This window comes from Bos grunniens, chromosome 11, assembly GCF_055505025.1.
Source record: "Bos grunniens cultivar Pamir isolate PY7600 chromosome 11, Bosgru_T2T1.0, whole genome shotgun sequence".
Classification (NCBI taxonomy): Eukaryota; Metazoa; Chordata; class Mammalia; order Artiodactyla; family Bovidae; genus Bos; species Bos grunniens.
In genome coordinates this window covers 33,858,321-33,882,786 of record NC_141175.1, presented here as the reverse complement: position 1 = coordinate 33,882,786, position 24,466 = coordinate 33,858,321, and the positions used below count along the sequence as shown (strand labels likewise).

The 24,466-nt window shown below is 44.9% G+C and overlaps 1 protein-coding gene across 21 annotated transcripts in view; it reads left to right on the top strand.

The window, feature by feature from the left end:
* Positions 1-24,466, top strand: part of DTNB (dystrobrevin beta) — a 241,875-nt gene that overhangs the window by 211,158 nt on the left and 6,251 nt on the right. For 9 of the 21 annotated variants that reach the window (XM_086325897.1, XM_086325895.1, XM_086325893.1 and 6 more), the window contains 3 exons: positions 20,665-20,824; positions 21,622-21,711; positions 22,002-22,594. In XM_086325897.1, coding sequence (XP_086182023.1) covers positions 20,665-20,824; positions 21,622-21,711; positions 22,002-22,195 — 444 coding nt within the window. In that variant the 3' untranslated portion in view covers positions 22,196-22,594. Of the gene's footprint in view, positions 1-20,664; positions 20,825-21,621; positions 21,712-21,834; positions 22,595-24,466 lie in introns of those variants that run through there. The other 12 variants (XM_086325903.1, XM_086325902.1, XM_086325901.1 and 9 more) reach the window with 3 other exon arrangements.

The following is a 24,466-nucleotide window of genomic DNA, read 5'->3' as shown; positions in this document are numbered from 1 at the left end:
GGCTTCCAAGAGACACTTCATTTTTAAAAAATTTTATGGATTACTGTGTAGTCCAAGAATCAGAAATGATCACTTCTGGCATATTACTTCTCAGGTCAATTTAAAGCTGACCTTGAGCCGACAGGGGATTAAATAACGTGTTCATTCCAGTGACCTTTGATCGTGTGTGAGATCATACTCTCCTTGAGACTGGCAAAATGAGAAGCTAGACCCAGATCTCTGGAGCCTGCCGTGAACAAGCCACTTGTGTACGTGTGTTGGGAGTTCTTGGTCGCTGAGGTCCTGAGCTCACAGTGTAGTCCTCACTGTCCCAGGGGACTGTCCAGAGCATGAATTGGTACAAATTGTTTTTCCCTCATCCTTCTCCACTGTGATGTGAGATAAGACATCCTGCTTTGTGCATACAGGTAGAAATTTCCTCTGTCTGCATCACAGGTTTAAACTGGACCCACCTAAGACTTAGCTACTGCTGCGGCTAAGTCGCTTCAGTCGTGTCCGACTCTGTGCAACCCCATAGACAGCAGCCTACCAGGCTCCTCCGTCCATGGGATTTTCCAGGCAAGGGTACTGGAGTGGGTTGCCATTGCCTTCTCAGTGAGGTACAAATTTGAATGGACTGGCTTTTCCTAGTTCACCAATATTTGTAACATGTACAGCTGGGAAGACCATACAGCTTTAGAACTCAGGCATCTGCTTTAATCTGTATCATTATTGATCAAAGCACCAAAAGGTATTTACCACAGAACTAAGTCTTCAACCTTTCTTCCTCCCAGGTTCAGACTGGTAGAGCTTAATTTCTTCTCTATCAAAATGCATTACCCTGTATGGGTTGTAAAATAATTATAAGATTTTTTAAATGAAGAATTTACTAGACATCCTTCCCCACACTGGCTCTGTAAATCCATTATAGAGAACTCTTTATACTATTTACCTTCTTCCCTTTCAGGGATTATTTTAGTTTTTGGGGAATTTGAGGGAAATGGATGATAACTGACCTTAACTGTGATTTGGGGGCTGTGGTTCTACCTTCAGCGTCCTCCACTTTTCCAGTACTTTTGTGACATTAGTACCTCAGCTGATAATTCTTCTGTCTTTCCTCTCCCCCTTCCTTCCTCCTCCCCCTTCTTTTTTCTCAGATCTTAGGTTTGTAATTAAGGGTAGAACTGCCTGGCTGTTTTAGATAAGACTTCACTGAGTGACTGTTCGACCCATGATATACCCTACAGTTTAACAGACCCAGGAATTAGATTATATCGGTTGAGTCAGGGTTAATCAGGCCGATGATAATCGTCAGACCATAATTAAAGGGCCTTGTCTGCCTTTTTCACTACCGCATCCCCTAGCCACTAGCCCAGCGCCTGCCCCGTGGCAGATACTCAATAAATAGTTGCTGAATGAAAGCTTGTATTAACCAAATGTATAAGATATTGACTTAAAAACTGTGTAAATTTATAAGTTTTTTTGTAAGGGACATAACTGGTTCAAGAACCTAAGCAGTAATTTTGCTCAAGGTACTTCCGTATAATAGGTAGATCTATCCAAGGGACTAAATGATGGTTCAGAAATGTCCTTTATAAAAAGAATCAGAAAAACAATTTTCAGCATTACCAAAAGAATAGGAAGAACAAGCCAATACATTAGTATTTTTATTAACTCTCTTACTATTTCTCTCTAAAGAACAGATAGATTATGTAGAGTAAGAGCATCCTCTCTTTTTTAAGCACAAATAATCTTTAAAATTCAGGATACCTGTAGTTGTTTGTATCCATTGAAAATACTTTGAGCATTGCTTAGTAAGAACCCAGTGCCCATAACCAGAAGTGTGGTACAGAGGGGTACACTAAAGTAGTAGCAGACTGGTGAAAACCCTGCTTTGATAGTGGCCTTGAACTGTGGACTACTCCCTCAAGGTCAAACAGTCTCCCAGTCATACTCTGGAGGGATTTCAGTGTACAGATTTATTCTAGGGACACCTTAAGGGTCCGTTTTTCTCAGCATTCCATAAAATTTCACTGCTGCATTGCTAATGCCAGATAAAATGAGCTATCCAAGGCAACAGTTCACTTTACTCATGTAGCGTGTATTCCTTTAAACATTTCTCCAGCTCCTTCTATTAGAAGATCATTACTTTTTATATACAGATCAGCATCAGAGTTAAAGACTGTAGACAGTAATGCATAAGGATAGGGGACAAGGGTGACCTTGATCCCAATTCGAAGAGTAGTGATCAGGAGAGTTATATAGGTGGTAATCTGAAAATTATGTAATTAGAGGATCTTGGGGATTTCACTAAGAGAACATGCCTCTACTTCAGACAGTTGGGATATCAATTGGATCTTGCCCCAGGCCCTTTCTGATTTCCAGAACCAGACAACCACCCCCACATAACTAAACCAGAGAAAGCATGGTGTGGGCTAGCTCTCAGAAGCCCCCTTCTCTGACCATGGCTTCACCAAATACAGCCATGGTTGACCTGTGATTCTGCCAGGACAAACCTCATGAATGTTAACTTTGTAAGTTTAAGAGAAAGTACTTACCAAAAAAAGGCTAAACAGCAACAAATAAAACCCTCCTCATTGTCCATTAAAGAGATTATTGGTGAACCCCTTGATGTGTTCGTGGGTCGGTTTCCCTCTTGGTTCACTTCATCTTTGAACGCAGTTTCACTGAAAAGTCATTCACATGCCTCTTAAAAAATTTGCTGGAATTCCTTGGCCCCACTATATTCTGCAACAGAAGCCCGAGTCTTCTGCTTCCTGACAGGCAAAGGATTGCCATTTATTTATTTAATCTTCAAGCAATGTCTTATTACATATGTTCATTTGAGCAGTGGGTGAGCTTGGCCTTTTGGAGGATCAAAAGAGAAATCCTACGCAAATACCACCCTCAAATAGTATGAACATTATTTCATGGTTGGCATGATGCCCTATATTCAGAAACACAAGCCAGGTCAGTGATAACCAGAGCCTTAGGCACCGTTGCTGCCCTCCCTTCCAAGTTGGCCAGCTGCACTAATGGATTTTGGTAAACAAAGACCAAGGTGCTGAGCTCTGACCATGCCCCAAACCCTTAGCCTGGTTCCCAGTCCCACTCTTTGTACCTCTTCCCATAGATGGCCTCATGAAAGTCTTCAAACATGGTCACATTCACCAGTCTTGGCTCCTGTACTTACTTTAGGCACCTGGTAGCTTGTTGGGGTTTTTTGTTTGTTTTCTCCAAAAGAAAATGTCATAGCAATATTGAAAAATAGGTACTTACATTTCATTTCCCCCAAACTCCTTAAACAGAGAGAGCTTATAGCCTGAAAATATTAGGGTAATAGCTTTGGCTCTTTGCAGCACCCCCAATATTTTTCATCACTGGCACCAATCACAAGCTGAAAGGTTGCCTTACCTACTTGGTTTATTTTCCTCCTATACTATATTTATATCTTTTGTTCTCATGATCAGAATGCATACAATATATGAAAAATATATACCAGAGCCTCTGGAAAAGGTTTCTACACACCAAGCTGGAGAAGTTCGCCCTCCAGTAGCCTAGGACATAATATCTACCCCCCAGAATACTACAGTCTGGGTCTCATCAACAGAAAAGAAGGTAACTTCTAGGTTTTGAGCCCAAGAGCCTGGGAAATTGACTTAGAAAAAATTGAACCGGGAAGATGATGTGAGATACAGGAAAGGGACTTGGATCTGATGGTGTACATACCGAGCTGCAAAAAGTAGGCAGACAGTCAAGCTTTTCATTTGGTCTATTAGATACTTGGGGTTACGCTGCTGGAAATTTAGTGGAGAAACAGGGCTAGCAACATAAAATTAGAGTTTAACCCATAAACACGGCAAAATCCATTGTAGACAAAAAGAATAAAGAGGAGGTAGGATTGTGGGTTCTCATGAAAAACCAGAAAGTTTCAAGGAGAAAATTAATAAGGCAATTAAGACAAGGATTTGACAATAAGGTAGCAACCTTGTAAAGGAAAATTTCAGTACGGCAGAGTGTAGACAGCTCTGAAAGATGGACTTTTGTCTTCTTGTCCAACCTGCTGAACCCCACCCCCACTGATGTCACCTCAACAAAGGAAGGAGTTAAATAAGGAGTCTTTTCTGTCTCACCATGTATGTAACCTTTACAAACCTCAATTTTCTCATCTATAGATTTCCAGTCCACAATTCTTTGATCCTTTCATCACTGATACCAATCGGTGTATTTGGGGAAAGGCTATGAACCAAGAAGGGTCTATGGAAATCCTCTTGGGTTCATTTGACTGATGTTTCCTTTTGTGACTTTGAAACCCTCTGACTTTCCATGCATTTCCTGGGCCCTCTAACCAACTCCTTCCCCCGGGTTTATCATACCAACCTTCTCCCTTCCACTTCTCTAGACAAAATAAAGCATCCTAAGAAAACAACATCAACTTCTTCCATGATCCCTCTCTTTTGGCTTAGCTCTGGGATTCTGGGATGCCTCCCGCAGAAGAAAGGTTCCCTACACTCTTATTTCCGTGAGACCTCACTCGGCATCCTCACTTGGCGTGCGATTGAATCCATGACCCTCCACTTGGAGAGTATCTGTCGGCGTTTCCATGCATCCTGATGCCATACCAATCTCTAGGGTTTTATAGCTGACTTCAGGCTGGTTCTGATGTTCCAAATTAACAGCAGTGCCAAGGTAGGGAGCTTCCTGGCTTGGCATCCTTAACTGAAATGAATATCTGTTTAATTTCAGCCAAAGAATCATATTATAAAGAGTATGGGAGACTCCTTTGCACTCTTCTCCATTTGCTGCTAATCATAATTTGGCAAGTAGAATTACTCCCATTTGGCGGTGCAGTGTAGATTGCCCAATGCTTAAAAAAAGAGAAGAAAGAAATATAGAAGCATTCTTTATAAAATTATAGACAATGCAGAAAGACAGTTACTTGCAGCTAAAGTGGTACTTTTAATTCAGCCACTATGGAGAACAGTATGGAGGTTCCTTAAAAAGCTAAAAATAGAACTACTGTATGACCCTGCAGTCCCACTCCTGGGCATATATCCGGAGAAAAACATGATCCGAAAGGGTAAATGCACCCCAGTGTTCACTGCAGCACTGTTTACAATAGCCAAGACATGAAGCAAACTAAATGTCCTTTGACAGAGGAATGGGTAAAGAAGATGTGGTATATGTATACAATGGAATATTACTCAGCCATTAAAGTGGTATCTTTAATAAGAACCCATGCCAACTCATTATAGCTCTTCAAAGCTGGCTAACTCTAAATCCTTCCATGCTTTTATTACTATATATTTCATATTAACTTATATATAATATTCAATATTTATCCACTACTTTCATATTTCAAATTTCAGCTCCTATATTTAACCAGCTCAGATCTCAGGAAACCAAGCGAGAATCTAGGAGACTCTCAGGCCTATAGCTGCCCCCGGACAGTTCCCAAATGTGCAGAAGAGTCTCAGAGTTTATTCTTGGCCCCTTGAAGTTTCTAACCTGATCTGAAGCTAGTGGTGGCCCCCACTTCCTTCCATAGCAGCTCACCATTTGGGAAGAGAGGCCCTGGGCAGGCCACTCTCTTTAGGACCTCATAATGCTATCACCTTCAACCACATTTTCATCCTCAGCACTATGGACATTTGGGGCAGATTACTTGTGTGTGTGTATATATGTGTGTGTGTGTGTGTGTGTGTGTGTGTGTAGTAGGTGGGGGGGGGCGGTGAGGAGTGTTCTGTATATTATAGAATGTCTAGCAGCATCCTTGATCTCCACCTACTAAATCCCAGTGATATGCCCCCACCAGGTTCCTATCAGGTACAGTTATCCCCAGTGAAAAAGCACTGCTTGGGACCTCCCTGGCTGTCCAGTGGTTAGGGCTCTGAGTTTCCACTGCAAGGGGCCCAGATTACATCCCCGGTAGGTGAACTAGGATCCGAGAGCCTTTTTCTCTGATATTAGTCTGAGCCTTTGCAGCATTCTCGGCATCCCTTATTCTCAGGTTTAGATATGGGATGGACAGTGAAAGATTTCTAGTCACCTTTCCCCACGAATCACCCCTTTGTCCACATGCCCTGCTTCTGTTAATGTCATTGCCAGCAATCCCCACATGTATGCTCTCTTCCAGTCCCCTGCTTTCCCCACTCAGTTACCAAAGTCTAGTCAAGTTTTTCTCCAAAAGCTTGCTTATGTCCCTCTCCTCCCAGTTCCTGTCACCATTCTTCATTCCAGCCTCCATCATCTGTCACCTGATCTCCTTGTCTGCTGCTTCTCAATCCAATCTCCACTTTGCCTCAGAGCCAGACTCCTAAATCCAGCCAGACTCCTAAATCCGACCAGACTGACCACACCAACCCCTCCTCGGAAGCCTTCACAGACTCCCTCTGCCATTGCTCATAGCAGGGGCACCCAGCTTTTTCTTAAAGAGTTAGGTAGTAAACATTTTAGGCTTTGTGAACCAAATCAAAGGCATTATGTAAGGACTTATATAACCATTTAAAATAAAACCACTTAAAAATGTGAAAACCATTCTTAGCTCACAGACTAAAAAAGCAGGTGGCGAGCTGGACTTGGCCATGGGCTGTAGTTTGCCCATCCATGGCCTAGTAAATAAACCTGATGACCATTTATTTAAGGTTCTAGACGATTGTGGCCCACACGTGTCTTTCCCACCGTGTATCTTCTGTGCTCCCTGCATGCTAGTGTCCCCACATGCTCCCTACCCCCCCGCCGCCCCACCCAGCCTCCTCTCTTCGGGGAGCTCCTGTGCCCTTTCCTCACCTGGATTGCCCTTCCTCAGCCACTTCCGCCTATTGAAATTATACCATCCAAGACGCTCTCAGATGCCACCTTGCCTGTGAAACCTTACCCTGTTCTGGAAGGTCAGAGTTAAACCCTCTTGCCTCTTTGTTCCTTTTCCTTTGTACCTCCGCTATTTCATCCTCCTTTGTAGGCCAGCTGCTTACATGCCAAATTGCCCAGGAGGCTGTGAACCTGTGGAGAGTGGAGACCTTGCCCCTTTATACCACTACTTTGTACCTGTCGAAATGGAATCGTGGCAGGTCGTACCCCATGCGCCAGCATGTGAAGCATCTTATGTACATCCTCACTAACCTGTGAAGATGCACTTAATCTCCACTTTACATGTGAAGAATCTTAGCCCAGAGAGGTTAAGGAAGTTGCCCAAGTTACACAGCTAGTCAGTGGCAGAGCTGGAATCCAAACTAGGTCCACCTGACTGCTAAGCCTGGATTTTAACCACCTTCTCATATAGAACAGGGACTCAACAAAGAGTGGAAGTGCTGGATCAGGTACCCCACCTCATCATACAAGTTTTACTTACTTACCCAGAAGCAGCATTTGAATTTGACTCACTGAACTTTAAAATATCTTTGATAGGTTCTGCCTGACCCATCATTGAATTCATGTCTGCATTAAGGACTCTGCTCTCTTGGAATCCTGTCGTCTTTTGGTTTCTAATACACAATCTCAGTGTTTGGTATTCATTTATAAGGATTTTTCCCTCAGTGAGGTCCCGGATCGTTTTGCTGAGAACTAGCTTTGAAATCCTATGATGAGAACTAATGGGACACCATTTTCAAATAGACCTGGGCAAATTAGGAGAAACAAACAGAAAGAGGGTAATTCTAGTCTTGGAATTTATGAGCTTCCCTATCTAAAAGTTTAAATTTCAACTCGCTTTTGATCTTTGGGTTTATGGTGAGTTTTAAGAGGTTGTTCGTCTTAGACAGTCTCAGGAACTTAATATGCTTTCTTCCTTCCACCCAGAAAGATACCTAGACACCTTGCCTCCACCCTTTTCAGCCTCAGGTAAACTTTGTCTTCTATGTAATTTAGTTCGAATTGAATAGGGGCAGAATCATGAAAACCGAGAACCATAACCTTCTCCCTGTTGCCAGCAGCGTGATCACAGAACCTACCAATCCTGCCATTGCTGTTTCCCATCCAAAGCAGTTAACCCCACAGGGGGTGACAGGTCGTGGGTAAGCCCCGAGTTTCCTGAGTGAAGTGGGAATAGACCGGTGTCTGCCCTCTGCGGAGGGACCTCAGGACAGGTGTTTTGGTGGCCCCATCCTTCCAACAGACACACACCATAAATGTATACTAAGACACATCATCAAACTCTCTGGCCCTTCTCTCGGGAGTTTAGAAGCCAAGTTCATCCTTAAAAGCTGCACTGCCCTGACACTCAGAGGTAGACACTCTGGGGAGGGAGGAAGGTTTCCAGGTATGTTCTTTACCTGTTTCTAATTCACCCCAGAGGGAACTCTGCTTTGCTTACTGCCACGTGACTGTCTTTCTTCTCTCCTCAAACCTGTTCTCCTGTGTGCTCACCTCCATCGCTGGGCCTGACTCCCCAGAGTCTTAGCTCTTGTCATGTTAGGCAATTATTTTCAAATCTTGCAGCAGGACAGACATTGCAGCATCAGATAATCCCTCTCCTTTTACTTCCACATTCGATGAGACAGCTGCATTTTCCCAGCAGAGCCACCATCAGCACCAACTCAAAATAGTCTTGGGTTGTTTTTTTGTTTGTTTGTCTTTAACTTTTTGTTAAAGAAAAAAACATACAAAGTCCATTCTCTACACATCCCATCTCTGTATGTTCACGGTTGCCTCATCTAAATTTCAGGCTTGTATTTCCTTTCTCCCAATGTTGTTTCCTTGGGGTTTTGTTGTTGTTGTTGTTGTTGTTTTTCTGAGTGGGCCTCTGAAAATCGGCAGCAAAGAGGCCAGTTTGTTTATTTTGAATACACTGCAGCAAAATGAAGGTAATTGTCCACACAGGCCATCTGCTACCTGGCAGGTGTCCATGAGTCAGAGAGAGAAAAATGGAGACTCAAGTGTCTCCTTCTGTTACCATGATAACCGCTTAGCTCAGAGTTGTCACTGGGCGTGTGTGTGGAGGGGATGCTGTTAATAGTTGCTCTGGCGAGGGCATGAACTCTCAAGATCAGGCTTTTTGCCATGAGCCTCCCTGGGTTTGATTACCTGGTGATAACGTGTATCAGGAAGATTAAAAAAAAAAAAATTCGTACCTATTCCATCAGGAAAAAGAAGGGAAGGAAATAGTATTTATGGAGCCCCTACTGTGTGCTAGGCACCCTGCCAGAGATGGCCAAGCGTGGCCAGGACAACACATACATCGTTTTCCTGCTGCAAAGAGAGCCTCACCCCTGTGCGGCCCCGCTCTCTGCCACAGCGTGAGTCCCTGTCTCACTCACAGTGTCCTCAAGTCACCTTCTCTGGCATTCTCTGCACCTGTTTTGGCTCCACTATTAGATTTGCACTCAAACAGAAGACTAAGTCAGAATCACCGTGTTCTCCTTTCTCACATTTTTCGGTTGTGGCGGAAATTAATTTCTGTTGCATGGCCTCTGCAGTGGGATGTCTCATCTGATGCATGTTCCATCTGAACTCAGAAACTTGGTGTTGGGATCGCAGTGTGCTTAGGAGTCTCCCTGCAGTGTAGGACAATTAGAACACCCAGGCGGGATTTCCCTGGTGGTCCAAGAGAGACTCTACCTTCCAGTGCAGGGGGTGCGGGCTCATGGGTTCCATCCCTGGTCAGGGAACTAAGATCCCACATGTCACAGGGTGCAGCCAAAATTCTTTTTTAGTAAATAAAACTTCTTAAAAAAAAAAAAGAAAAAAAGATGACTACCCAGGTATCTGTCTGAATCTTGTTACTAATTTATTTGTGACCTCGTGACCTCTCAAGGCATCTCTCTCCTCAAATATAGATAAATGCTGAACTGCAACAGAGCCTATTTTCCTGGGATCATGAACCCTCTGACATGATGTGTGTAACTTCCAAGCTCTTTTCTTGGAACACGATATGTAGCTTTCTCAGGGTCTCAGAGTCTTTGCTGATTGAGAAGAAGCAAAGAGCCAGCAGAGGAGAGAGCCTCTCCGATTGTAACGTTTCTCTAGCTCTGTCTTTCCAACAGAATTGTTCTCAACTACAAGGGACCTCTGTACTCAGAGAACCTGAGTTACAGGGCGTTTCTTGTATTTAGTTCTTGGTTGGGCACGTGACTGGCCTGTGCTGTGTTCAGGCCTTTGTAATAGGTTGTATTTCAACAAGGTCCCACTGTCCTTGCCTCAGGAAACCTTAAAACCGGGGAGCGTGTCATGAAGCCTCCCCAGGCTGACCTCCGCTCTTCCAGCAACTGAAACCAGAGGCATGCAGTGGTTTTGCACCTTCGTTGGACAGCTTATTCCCACCCCTTAAGAGACATCTGAGCAGTCCCTCCACCTTCGCTGATTTCTATGAGAGTGTCAGGTTCCATGTAATCTCTAGGTTCCAACAGTGATGCTCCCCGCAACCCCCAATCATGCCGCTGCTTCTAGATCTGTTTATTCTGTGTGGAGGGAGCACTCGGCAGTCTCCGTGGGGAGGGCCTGCCTCTTGGGACCCCTCTGGGCCTTTGAGACAGGGCGCTGTCACTCACATCAGTGCTCCCGTCTGCAGTGACTTCAGTGTGTCTGTCTGGCACAAACCTGTCTCTGCGGAGGGCAGAGAATGAGCCGTCTCTACCCGGGCTGCAGGTGCCTGTCAGCGAGCTGGAGCGCTGCCATGAGCCCTGTGACTCTGCCTCCAGCTGCAAGTGCTCCAGACACTCCACTCTACTTATGGAGTTAGAAGGACCTTGTTTTGAACTGTCTCCTCGAGACAGCCCCTCCTCTGCCCCCAGCAGCCTGCTCCCTGTCCTCCCCATGGGCTTTGCATGCAGGGGTCTTGAGGGCGGCATCTCTGTTGTGGACTCTGCTCATGAGAAAGGAAAATTAGAAGCAGAACAGCCTCTGTGACCCTGAGGTGGCAGCCACACAGCCCCAAAGGACGAGCCTTCACTGACAGGGTGGTTGTAGCCAAGGCAAAGCCTTGGTGACTCGGCATTTCTGAGATGAGGTAAACTTGGTGAAGGTCATAGCGTCATTGAATTTTACATCTGAAAAATGCTTCACAGGTCACCAGTGAAGCCACTCAGTTTGCAGATTAGAAGACTGAACCCCAGAAACACTGAAATGCATATGCTGTACTATCGATAGAAAAGCCCAGGTCTCCGGGCTTCAAAGCCATTCCCTTCCCACCAAGCCTCAGTGCCTCCTTGGCGTTCACCCGGGGTGAGAGTCAGATTCCATGTTGGTGCCTGTGGCAGCTCCTCCTCTACGAATTGGTGGATTCGCAGCCAAGAATTGTCTCCAGGTCCTGTCGTCATCGACAAAGTAAAGAGGTCGAAACTTTCAGCCTGAGGACAGGCTCATACGCTGAGGGATTTACACACATTCTCAGATCAGGAAAAATTTTTCTTAAACCCTTATCCTCGCCTGTCTTCTCATCCATGGTCCTTGTTCCAGGGTCTTTGGCATTTCATGAGGGCCTGTGGGCCTGGTCGCATCCCCAGATTTTCCCTCCTATTCCCTCTCTGTCAAGTGCTCTTCAGATGTGGCTGATCTAATAATAAATAAAGAAAAAAAATCAGGCTTAGCACCTAAGTTATCTATGGCTGCACATACACTGAAAATTAATGACTTAGAAGAACAAACTTAACTCACAGCTTCTGTGGGTCCAGGGTCCAGGCGCTGTTTAGCTGGGTTCTCACAAGCTGAGGTTCAGGGTTTCTCACAAGGTTGCAAGCACCTCAGGGCTCAGCAGATCACATCGTTGTTGCCAGGACCCCTTGTGGGCTGTAGGATTGAGGGTCACAGTTCAACGCCGGCCTGATGGCTGGAAGCCGGCCTCAGCTACTTGCCAGGTGAGCCTCTCCACGGGGCAGTTCACGAGATGGCAGCTGGCTTCCTCAGTGTGAGTGGGGTGAGAGGAAGAGAGAGCACATGTGGACAAGACAGAAGTCATGTCTTTCATCAACCAGTCTCAGAAATGATCTCATTGGCCTGCTTCAGTTAGAGGCAGTCACTACAGCCAGCCCATGTTCAAGAGGAGGGAATTACCTCAGACAGTGACTGCAGGGAGGGAGGGTGTCACTGGAGGCCCCCTCACGGGTCTGCCCACCACAGTCAGTTACCTAGTTAAAGCATTTCACATAAAGCTTTATTGATGGTGATAGATTTAGTCCTCCCTGGAGCTCATTGCCCGCCCTGGCTCCATTCCCGCTTTCCATTACAGAAGGAAAAGGGTCAGAAACTTGATACACCTCCTTGTCGTTTAACAAATATTTATTAAGCCTTTACATGTGGTAAGCACAATGGTAAGGAAGATAAATTTGAGAGGTGAGATTAATGCCGTGCAGGGGTCCGAGGGAGGTGACAGTGAAGCAGTCAGGCGGGAAGCCAGTGGGAGCTAGTCAGACACATGGAGGGGGGCTGTGCTCCTGGAAGAGAGAACAGCAAGTACAGGGGCCTGAAGGCAGGAGAGAGGGCTGTGCTTCCAGTATTTCAATAGATTGTTGTTCTCGAATCCGTGCAGGAGCAGAGTCAGTTGACCTCCCTTGCACCGACATGTACCTCATCCCAAATCAACCCTATTCCTGATCCCCTGCCTCGGGCCTGGCTGAAGTCCATGCATATTGGCTGCCTGTGACTTGTGCCTCTGCTGGGGCCTTGGGGATGTACTGGCCCACAAGGATGCCAAACCAGCATTGTTCTGCTGGACCCAGAATCCACAGAGGGTTCCTGACAGCTCTATCCTAGCTGTCTTTTAATCCAGCATGATCCTAAAGCCAGGAACTGAAGCTTGAGATCCATGAAGAAAATTGTGCCTTCCCAAGGGTCTGAGAAGAACTTTTCTCTTTCCACTGCTCTGAACAAAGACAACATCAGGAGTCTGGTTTCTATCTTCCTCAGAAGGCATGTCCTGGGCAGTGATCCCAGGAAGGGGGACTGATTATTTTCAAGCTGATGGTGGGCAGTAGGATTCATTTCCTGATCCTAGAGTTTTAGCCGCATGTGGCTGTCTACTCCGTCCATTCCTCTTACCTCATTCCCCATCATTATTTTCCTATTAAACTGTTTGCAGAGGTTCCGTTTCATGTTCTTAAAAAGCAACCTATTTGTTCATCTCCAGTCTTAGGGCTCTGACATTCAGTCCTCAGGCAGTGATGCTGGCTCCACTCTCCCCGAGTGAGGTTTATTGAGTCCTTGCCACATGGTTAATGCTGGATTGGCCCTTCATACGGTGAAGTTAATTTGAATTTCACAGGCCACATACTTAGGGGGAAAAATTATTTGAGTGGCTTTAGTTTCCCTCTTGAGTTCTCACTTTTTGAGCTGAGCACTTAGTCTGGGCATTTCAGGCAAACTCTGAAGTCAGTCACTTCAGAGTTTTTTCGTTTTTTTTTTTTTTCTGGCTGAGCTGGGTTATGATGCCCAGGTTTTTCTCTAGTTGTGGTGTGCAGGCTTCTCTTATTGCGGAGCACAGACTCTAGAGCTTGGGCTTAGTATTTGTAGCATGCAGGTTTAGTTGCCCTGTGGCATGTGGAATCTTAGTTCCTCAACCAGGGAACCCACGTTCCCTACATTGGAAGGTAAAGTCCTAACCACTAGACCGCCAAGGAAGTCCCAACTTCAGAGATTCTTAACCCTCTTCCTGCACCCAAATGAGTGCTGCATCCTGGAGACTTATACAGGGTGCTGTAGCATCGGTGGAGGAGTATCCACAGCTCCGAGGCGATATGTTGCTGGGGCCATCATGTCCTTTGCTTGTGTCCCGGCCAGGTTCTCTCAGGCAGCAGCCCCCATTCTGTGGCTAAGGCATCTGAGTTCAGAGAGTCCCCCAGCATTCAGGCTCCACACCTGACCTCACTGATGCTCTGACTCCTCTGTGACTGAGGGACAGCTTTGGGGTCATTGCTTCTCACAGTATCAGCCTACTGACTGCATGGGATCCTTCCTTGAGGCTGCTCAGGCAACCCAGGAAACAACTTTTATTCTGTTTCCTTCCACCCTGGGAAGGCCCAGGAAAGGCCCAGGCATTGCCAGGATCCACCACTTCTGTGATCTCCTGCGTCCTCCACTGTGCCAGCTTAGGACTTTCCTATAAAGCCAGGCCTCTGCATCAGACTTTCCTGCCTTCTCTGCAGATTCTCTCATCTTTTCCTCAGTTTCCTTATCTTGTTTGGATTGAGACTAAAACTGTTAGGTCTGGTGTTCATAAGTACCTTCAAACTAGGTTGAATCTTATGCTCTATTATTTGCCCCCCTGGCTTCCCTGGCGGTTCAGTGGTAAAGAACCCACCTACCAATGCAGGAGATGCAGGTTTGATCCCTGGGTTGGGAAGATCCCCTGGAAGAGGGCATGCAACCCACACCAGTATTCTTGCCTGGAGAATCCCATGGACAGAGGAAACTGGTGGCTACAGCCCATGGGGTTGCAAAGGGTCAGACATGACTTAGTGACTGAGCACACACACATATGCCCTCTCTCCCATAAAAATATCCAAAAAGGCAGAGGCTGATAATAGTTATAGGGTGAAAGGTGATTGTTTCCCAAAATGCAGTGATTAATAAGTGAAAATGTAATCTAGCTAAAACGGGACTCCTATGGTGTTTATAAACTAGTTAGAAAGAAAAGATATATACCCTGAAAGAATAATAATAAATGTTTTATAGCCATAGACAAAAATAGAATATTTCACAAGATAGAACATTTGAATTGTCAATGGAAGATTATTATAAAAGTTAAACGGTGGTAAAGACATCAAAAAAAGATTTTTATAGTGTACCATTGTATGAATAAGCCTCATTTTGTGAAGTCATTTGCTAGTCAGTGGACTTTGGAGTTATTTCCACTTTTGGCCTATTAAACTGTTGCTCATAAACATGTGTGGACAAGCTTTAGATGAGCATATGTCTTTATTTCTCTTGGGTACATACTCAGGAGTGAAATTGCTAGGTCTTATGGTAAGTTTGCCTTTAACATTTTAAGAAACTGCCAAACTGTCTTCCTAAGTGGTTGTACCATTTTACGATTCTGTCAGCAATGCACGAGGGCTTCCATTTCCCCACGTCCTTGTTGGTCTTTTTGATTGTAGCTATTTCAGGGGGGTAAGTGGAATCTCTTTGTGATTTCAGTTTTCATTTCCCTAATGAGTACTCATATTGAACATTTCTCATGTAATTTTTAGCTCATTTTATATCTTACTCCATGAAATGTATATTCAAGTCTTTGCCTGTTTTGTAATTGGGTTGTCTGTCTTCTTATTCACTTACAAGTATTCTTTATATGTTCTAGACACAAGTTCTTTCTTATAGTTTATTCTGTATTTATTTCAGCTTTAAGTAAGTAAGTTCAGTCACTCAGTCGTGTCCGACTCGTCACGACCCCATGAATCACAGCACGCCAGGCCTCCCTGTCCATCACCAACTCCCGGAGTTCACTCAGACTCATGTCCATTGAGTCAGTGATGCTATCCAGCCATCTCATCCTCTGTCGTCCCCTTCTCCTCCTGCCCCCAATCCCTCCCAGCATCAGAGTCTTTTCCAATGAGTCAACTCTTCGCATGAGGTGGCCATTGATATATAATTGACATATAAAATTATAAGATATTTAAAATAGATACATTGAAGTGACTTCAATGTATACAGGGTGGAAGGATTTCTCCATCTAGTTTATTAACACATTCATCACCTCACGTATTTATCTTTTGTGTGTGTTAGAGCCGTCAAGTTGTTCTCACTTAGCAAATTTCAGCTATACGATAGATAGTATGTTATCAACTGTAGTCACCATGTGACATTAGATCTTCAGACCTTATATTTCAGCCAAAAGTTTACACCCTTTCACCAGCCTCTCCCTATTCCTCCGCCACTCAGCCCCTGGCAGCTAGTTTGCTACTCTCAGTTTCTGAGTGTGGGGTTTTTTTGGTTTTTTTTAGGTTCCGCATAGAGAGGATACCTTGCAGTATTTGTCTTTCTCTGTCTGGTGTTTTTCACTTACCATAAATAACACAGCAGGATTTCCTTCTTTCTCGTGACTAAATAATATTCCATTGAACATACATAATACATCTTTTTTATCCATTCATCTGCTGATGGACGCTTATTGTCTGCATATCCTAGCTATCATGAATATTGCTGCAGTGAACAAGTGTGCATGGAATTTCAGATATCCCATCAAAATCCTGTTTTCATTTTCTTTGGATATATACCCAGAAGTGGGATTATTGGATCATATGATAGTTCTGTTTTTCATTTTTTTTAATTATGGATATTTTATGTGTTTGTTGTTGCTGCTCTCGGGCTTTCCTTCTAGTTGCTGCTGGTGGGGCCTACTCTTTGCAGCGTATGGACTTCTCACTCTGTTGGCTTATTCCAGGGGCTTCTCTTGTTAGGAAGCACAGGCTGTACAGCACACGGGCTTCCATAATTATGATGCATGGGCTTAGTTGCTTTGCAGCATGTGAGGTCTTCCTGTCCCCTGCATTGGCAGATGGATTCTTAACCACTAGACCACCAGGAAAGTCCCCTGTTTTCATCTTTTGAGGAACCTCAATACTATGACTGCACCAGTTTACATTCTCACCACTAGGGCAGAAGTGTTCCCTTCTCTGCACACCCTCACCAGCACTTGTTATCTCTTGTCTTTTTGATGATGACCATCCTAACAGATATGAGGTAATATCTCATTATAGTTCTGTTTTGTGTTCCCCTGATGATTTGTGATGTTGCGTACCCTTTCATACATACCTGTTGGCCATTTCTGTGTCTCCTTTGGGAAAATGACTGTTCGGTTTCTGTGCACATTTTTAAATCAGATTGTTTTTTCAGGATTGTATGAGTTCTTCCTATATTTCAGATATTTACTCCTTATCACACATAGGACTTGCACATATTTTCTCCTGTTCAGTAGACTGCCTTTTCATTTTGTTAATGGTTCCCATTGCTTTGTGGAAGCTTTTTAGTTTGATGTAGTTTCGCTTGTTATTTTGCTTTTGTTGCTTTTGTTTTTGGTATCAAATCCAAAAAATCATTGTGAAGATCCACAATTCCTTTATCAGAAATAATTTACAAATATTTTCCCAGTCTGTGGCTTAGCTTTTTTATTTTTGTTAGTGTGTCTTTTTGATAGTTTTATTGAGCTATTGTACACTTCATCCTTTTAAATGGTTTTTAATATAGTCACAGAATTGTGCAGCCATGATCCATTTTAGAACATTTCCCCTCCTCCAAAAAGAACCCCAAACCCATTAGCATTCATTCCTCATTCCTCCCAGGCACCCAGTCCCAGACAACCACTAATCTACTTTCCATCTCTATGGATTTGCTTATGCTAGACACTTCATATAATGGAATCAAACAATATGTAGTCTTTTATAACTGGGTTCTTTCACTTAGCATATTTTCAAGGTTCATGCATGTTGTAGTGTGTATCAGTGCTTCATTCCTTTTTATTGCCTAATCATATTCCATTGAAAGAATGTATTACATTTTATTTAAATCATTCATCAGTTGATGGACATTTGGATTTGTTTTCACTTTTTGGCTATTATGTGTAATACTGTTATGAACACTTGTGTACAAATTTTTGTGTATACATAGATTTTCATTTATGGTCAGTATATACATGTAAGAGTGGACTTGTCACAGTTTTTAAACTTTTGAGGAACTGCCAGACCATTTTCTAAAGCAGCTGCACCAGTTTTACATTCCTTCCAGCAGCTTATGAGAGTTCTGAGTTTGCCACATCCTAGCCAACACTTGTTATTATTGGTCCTTTTATTATAGCCATCTTAAGAGTAGGATTGTGAAGTTGTGTCTCATTGTGGTTTTGATTTGCATTTCCCTAATGGCTAATAATATTGAGCATATTTTCATATGCTTATTCTGTATTGGTGTATTTTCTTTAGAGAATTTTCTGTTCAGATCCTTTTCATATTTTTAAATTACCTGTCCTTTTTTTTTGTTGTTTTAATTTTTTAAGTTACTTGTCCTTTTATTATTGAGTGTAGGAGTTCTTTACATATTCTTTTTTAAAAATTAGTTGTGTTATTGAAATATAGTTGATTTACAGTGTTGTGTATGTATTCTTAATATAAATCCTTTATGGGATATGATTTGAAAAAATTTTTCCCCATCCTATGAATTCTTTTTTCACTTTCATAAAGGTGTCCTTTGAAAATAGTTTTTAATTTTAATGAAGTCCAGTTTATCAGTTTTTTCTTTTGTAATGTATACTTTTGGTGTCAAGTCTGAAAAGTCATTGTCTAATCTTTTTTTCTAAGAGTTTTACAGTTTTAGTTCTTATATTTGGTATGGTGCATTTTGAGTTAGTTTTTGTATATAATGTGAAGTAAGGGCCTAATAAGTTCATATTTATGTGTATCATGGAAAGATCTCAAAAAGTATGCTAATTTTTCTGTATCAGTTCAATTTAGTCACTCAGTCATGTCCGACTCTTTGCGACCCCATGAACCACAGCACGCCAGGTCTCCCTGTCCATCACCAACTGCCGGAGTCTACCCAGACCCATGTCCATTGAGTCGGTGATGCCATCCAGCCATCTCATACTCCGTCGTCCCCTTCTCCTCCTGCCCTCAATCTTTCCCAGCATCAGGGTCTTTTCCAGTGAGTCAGCTCTTTGCATCAGGTGGCCAAAGTGTTGGAGTTTCAACTTTAGCATCAGTCTTTCCAATGAACACCCAGGACTGATCTCCTTTAGGATGGACTGGTTGGATCTCCTTGCAGTCCAAGGGACTCTCAAGAGTCTTCTCCCACACCACAGTTCAAAAGCATCAATTCTTTGGCACTCAGCTTTCTTTATAGTCCAACTCTCACATCCATACATGACTACTGGAAAAACCATAGCCTTGACTAGACGGCTTTGTTGACGTTACTTTTTGACAAAGTAACGTCTCTGCTTTTTAGCAGAAGTTAAACACAACATTGTAAATCAACTGGTGGTGCTGCTGCTGCTGCTAAGTCTCTTCAATCGTGTCCGACTCTGTGCGACCCCATAGACGGCAGCCCACCAGGCCCCGCTGTCCCTGGGATTCTCTAGGCAAGAACACTGGAGTGGGTTGCCATTTCCTTCTCCAATGCATGAAAGTGAAAAGTGAAAGTGAAGTCGCTCAGTTGTGTCCGACTCTTAGCGACCCCAAGGACTGCAGCCCACCAGGCTCCTCTGTGCATGGGATTTTCCAGGCAAGAGTACTGGAATGGGGTGCCATTGCCTTCTCCGGTAAATCAACTATGCTTCAATAAAAAAATTTTTAAAGCATACTAGATGACAAAAGCAGATTGCCAAATGATATGTGCAGTATGATACCCCTTCATGCAAAATTTAAAGGCATGAAACATCATATATTATTCATAACTGTTAACATATGTACACATAGGTAAAAAGTTTCACGCAAAATCTATGATAATGGCCGCCTCTGAAGGGAAGAAAAGAAGGGACTGAAAAGAATTCGTAGTCAAGGGGTCTTCAGATTTATCTGCAGCGTTAGAATAAATTTCACACAATATTAAATATCAATTTGAATGGTCCGTTACTTTGTACTTTTAAGCTTGCCTTGTATTTTTCAAGTTTCTCAGATTAAAATACACAAGTATGATTCAGAGCAAGAATGATGGAAAACAGACCGCTTCCGCTTGGTCCAGCGCTCACATTGGGTGAAGCTGAGCAGAGGCCCCCTGTCAGCCTGTTCGGGGCGGCCGATTCTACCTGTATGTGGGGTTTCTGAGCCAGCTCCCCAAAGATAATTATCTTCCTTTGAACGTATTTGCACACTTTGGCTTATATTTCCCCAGTCTTGCTTCCAAAGAGAACCCTAGTCTTTATGCCACTGTCAGTTGCCCTTCCTCTAAAGAGCCGTAGAGCCCAAATCTCAGCGGACTCCCTTTAACTGGAGTTTTTAAGTTTTTATCCCATGGCTCTAAGCTTTCTCCAGAACTGCACCAGAGCCTTCCCACAGAAGGCTCGGTTTCCCAGTAAACGTGTGTCCCCACAAAATGGTTCACAGAAGACCACACTGTGTGCTTGACGAGGGCAGCATGACAGGCCAGATGACTCAGCTCCTGAGAACTGCCTGCGGCTGGGCTCCTGACCCGCGAACTCATCAGGCACATTCCCCGCAGCCCAGCAGCCGCACAGGTGCAAAGCGCATGTCATTGCCCTGGGAGTAGAAGGGCTTGTTCCAGCATCTCCCGCTGACAAGCTAGCTGTGCAGCCCTGACACAGAGCTCTTACTCTCTTCATCCTTGTCTTTCTTCTCTAAAATGGATACTACTCGAGTCATTATGAGGCTCAAATGAGATGATGCACATGAATGTGTTTGCAAACAGAAATGAAAGATGTTTGCATATTATTTCCCAGCTGTGACCCCAGCCCCTCCCAAATCCTCCACCAGCTACCCCGCTCCATCTGTCCACCTGGAAGGCCCTTCTACCCTCCCTCCCTGAGCACGCCTCCACTTTCCCTCTGCTTTTAGTTTATTCTTCAGTGTTCTCGCTGCCTCTTCTCCTCCTCCCCCTTGTTCTCTCCCCTTCTCCCTTTTTGTTTCCCCGCTCCTTTTCTTCCTCTCTCCAGTCCTGGAGGCAGCCTGACTCTTTTCTTTCAAATCTGATCATGCAGTGCATTGCACCACTGAACTGAAGTCCTAAGTTGGCTCAGGTTGACTGAGAAAAAGCACTTGCCCCTTCCTCAAAGAGGTAAGGTGCAGGAGATGACAGGCTTTCTCTCTTTGATTCTCCCAGGCTCAGGCCACAGGATCACCGCATACATCACCCACTCACGGAGGCGGACGCCCCATACCCATGCCCGTGCGCTCCACCTCCGCTGGCTCCACCCCCACCCACTGCCCGCAGGACCCGCTGAGTGGAGTCGGCGGGGACATGCAGGAGGCCTTCGCCCAAGGTGAGTTCGGGAGCAGAGGAAAATGAAGCGTTAAAGGGGTTTCGAAAAGTGGATAAGACTCCTGCTGTGGTTCTCCCTGTTTTCTTTTGTCCGCTTAGCTTTCAATGATCAGATTTTCATGTACAGTAAAAACAAGTCTCGTGCTGGCCCCTTCTTATTCGATGGGCTGGTCTGCAGCGGGAGGTCTGCAGGCTTGTATGTGTGCGAGGGCCAGGCCTCCTGGGTTTCTGTGCTCTTTTTGAGGAGGGTTGTGGGAAGTGCCTTGTCCTTTGGGCTTTGCCTCCTCCAGAGGAGTTAGATGGAATCATTCCCAAAGTCGAGTGCTCGGCCTGCAAAGTGTTTAGAGCAAGCAGGAGAAGGAGGCTAGAACTCTGAATCCAACCTTGCTGAAGGCACCTTGTCCGTGGAGTTAATGGCCTGCCGTGTTCTGTAGTGGCCAGAAGATGAGGCTGCTCAGGAAGTCTTGTCTTGTCTCGGGGCAGAGAGGAGAGCAGGGAGGTGGAGCTGAGAGTAAGTCCTGCCCAAGGGTTTGTTCTGCAGTCCACCTCTTTGACTATGGCTGAGAAGCGTGGAGGTGGCAGGGTCCTGCCTTCGCAAAGAGAAGAGGGAGGAGAACCACGGCCTTGGGCACCAGTGCCTGGGAGCAGGCGGAGCTGCTCGGCCCATCTTCCCTTAGGAGTCCAAACTAAGTCCCGGGGCTGGCCGACTGAGGCATCTGCTCAGCTCTGTCTCCCCGACCCCCATCACTACCATCCACCTACCCACCAGGCATCGCCATCTGCTCTGCCTCTCCTCAGGTACGAGGAGAAACCTCCGCAATGACCTGCTGGTGGCTGCCGACTCCATCACCAACACCATGTCGTCCCTGGTGAAGGAGCTCCACTCAGGTGACGCCCAGAGCTCCCACCCAGCCTCCTGCCTCCCCTCCTTGCCCCTGCCTTCCTTGCCACCCACCCGCCGCGTGGTAAAGCGCCTCCCTCATTTCACCACGTGGCCTCCTTGCTTTCCAGGAACTCTCTGGATGCCTTCCCCTGTGAGCCTGTCTCCCACACGTGGTCACACACTTAAAGTTTCTCTTAAGAGCACACCTTGTGGACCAGACACAGTTCTGACTTTAAAGGGATTTGGCTCCGAGGCCCCTTCCTCACTGTGTCTTCCACCTGTACTTCCTCCGCAGCTGCTCTCTCCCTAGGCCTGCTCGGCTGTCTCGCTTGGAGCTTTCCTGGACGACGGGGAACCGAATCAGCCTCAAAAGCTTCTGGACTTCCTCCCACTGCCTTTCTGCTTCTCCTGTTTGATTTGGTTTTGAAACCGTATTCTCTCCTTTTGTCCGTGACGAGGCTCTGGTTTCCCTGGAAGTTCATGACCTGAGTCTGGTGCTTCCTTCACTCCACATGTTCAATCTTATCTCTGACTTCTTTCTCAGTCTGTCTCGCAGCTATTTCCCATGATTTTCCCGAGGCCCTTACCTCATGGCATATTTCCCCCTACATGAAACCCAAGAAGGGGAGAAAAAAAAAATAGGCCATTCCCATATCATCATATCTACAAGAATCCCCATGATTGAATCAGTGTTGAAACTGCCAGATATTTTACTAATTTTTTTTATGGTGGTCAGATTCCCATATTTTATATTAAACAAACTTCCTTCCTAAGTGCTGTGGGTCACTCATACAGGTGGCCCTCTTTTGTTTCCTTTCACCTAATATCGTGCTTTTGGATACCTTGAAATAGCTTAACAAGGTTGTTCAATAAAGATATAAAGCAGTTTTTCCGTGGGCTATTCAGACGCACGTACTTACTCTAACATAATACATTGAAATTATCCATCCATGCACTTAGGGAATGCAAGCCTTGAGTAGTCCTTCAGACCTTTGTAGGCGAAACCATACACTTTTAGAGTTGTCATGAGACAGGCTGAGGTCTGGCCAATGGCTTTGCTCTCAGATCTGCTGTTTTTGTTTAGAAGAGAGTAAGGTTGGTATGTCCAGTACAGTTGATAAGATGTCAGTTCTCCTGTTGAGGGAGCATGATGGTAACGCTGTCTGCATTCTGGTACCATTTCTCAATCCCTTTTAGAAGCACTTTCCCCCTCCACACACACACATAAACAGAAGAGGAGACTGCCTTTGAGATGACCTCATGGGTGATCAGAAAGTCCCTTCCCTTATATAGCTCCCCACCAATGCCAGAAATCCCACTTTTGGAGGGAATTTCTTAGGGGATTTCAGGCCATGGAAATTAACCACAGTTGTGCCTCATGGCTGCTTGTTAGGGTTTGTGCAAAATACGTGGTTCATGAGCTCATCACATGAGTTTGAGGGGTAACTGGACATCATTAAACACAAAGCACATAGAGACCACACAGCTTCATGAAAAAGTAAGTGTATGGGAATACCCAGCCATCTCTCCTGGTAGGAAAGGATGGTTTTAATAAAGCTATGTAATGTATTTGGAAGGTACCTCAGAGATCACATTGTCCCCTCCCCTTACTTTAATTTTTTAATGTGGAATCTTAGTTCCCTGAGCAGGGATCAAATCCACACCCCCTGCACTGGAAGCACAGAGTCTTAACCACTGGACTCCAGGGAGGTTCCCCCACTCCCCTTACTTTAGAAGTGCAATGAGTGATTATCAATAAAGAGATTTGCCTAAAGTTATTCAGCTGGAAGGGGCCAAGCTGGTCCTAGAGCTTAGGTGTGAACGTTAAGCTGATGGTCTTAAACTGCACTGCCCTCATCCCCATGCAGGACAAGGGGTCAAATCTGCAATCCCACCAAGACCTCTTTCATGGATGCTTCATTCTCCAACGCCCTGAAGTCCATAGTAGACGTGGACTGGGTCCACATCTGGCACAGTATCTCTATCGGACACAGAAGCAAACTCCTTTATGTGCAAGGCTGCCAACTTCTCAATGAGTGCAGGAGCCTTGCCCAACACCAGCACATTTTTACTGTCACTGTTGAGGTTCTCATGAGGACAAGACTAGTTGCTCAGATTATCTTTATGTGTATCATGGACATACTGTTTATATCCATAGCTTACGCTCCTCATCTTTTTTGAAATTTTTGCACGAGTAATGGACTCTTAGAGTTGAAAGGATCTCAGAAGCTGCTTAATCCAGCTTGCTGCCCAGTGTAAAAGTCCTCCATTTGAATATTTCCAGTGAGCTCATTCATGACCAGTTCTCCTCCTTAAAGAGTTCTTGCTTATCAGAGAGCCAGAATCTGCCTTTCTATAACGAATTTATTCTCATTCCACAACCCCCGCAGAAGCTGCCAGAGGGAGCTCAGTCCTTCCCTCATATTAGCCTTTCCAGTATTTGAAGGCAGACAGCGGGGCTCTCCCACGGCCTCTCCTCTTTAGGCAGCTGTTCATCGTTCCCTCAGCCATTCCTCACGTGACACAGGTTTCCCTTGACCATCCTGCATGTCCACACCAGGGTGTGGCCAAGTGTTTTAAGGCCCCATTTCAAAGTGAGTTCCTGGGACTGAGCACATCTCCAGATCACATGGGAGACCAGTGACCCCCTCCCCCTCCCCAGAACAGTGAGCCGCCACCTCCCCCGTCAGGCCTCTTGGGAAAGCAGCCTCAGATGGCATTAGCTTTTTGTCCACATTGCCACTTGGCACTGTTCAGTCA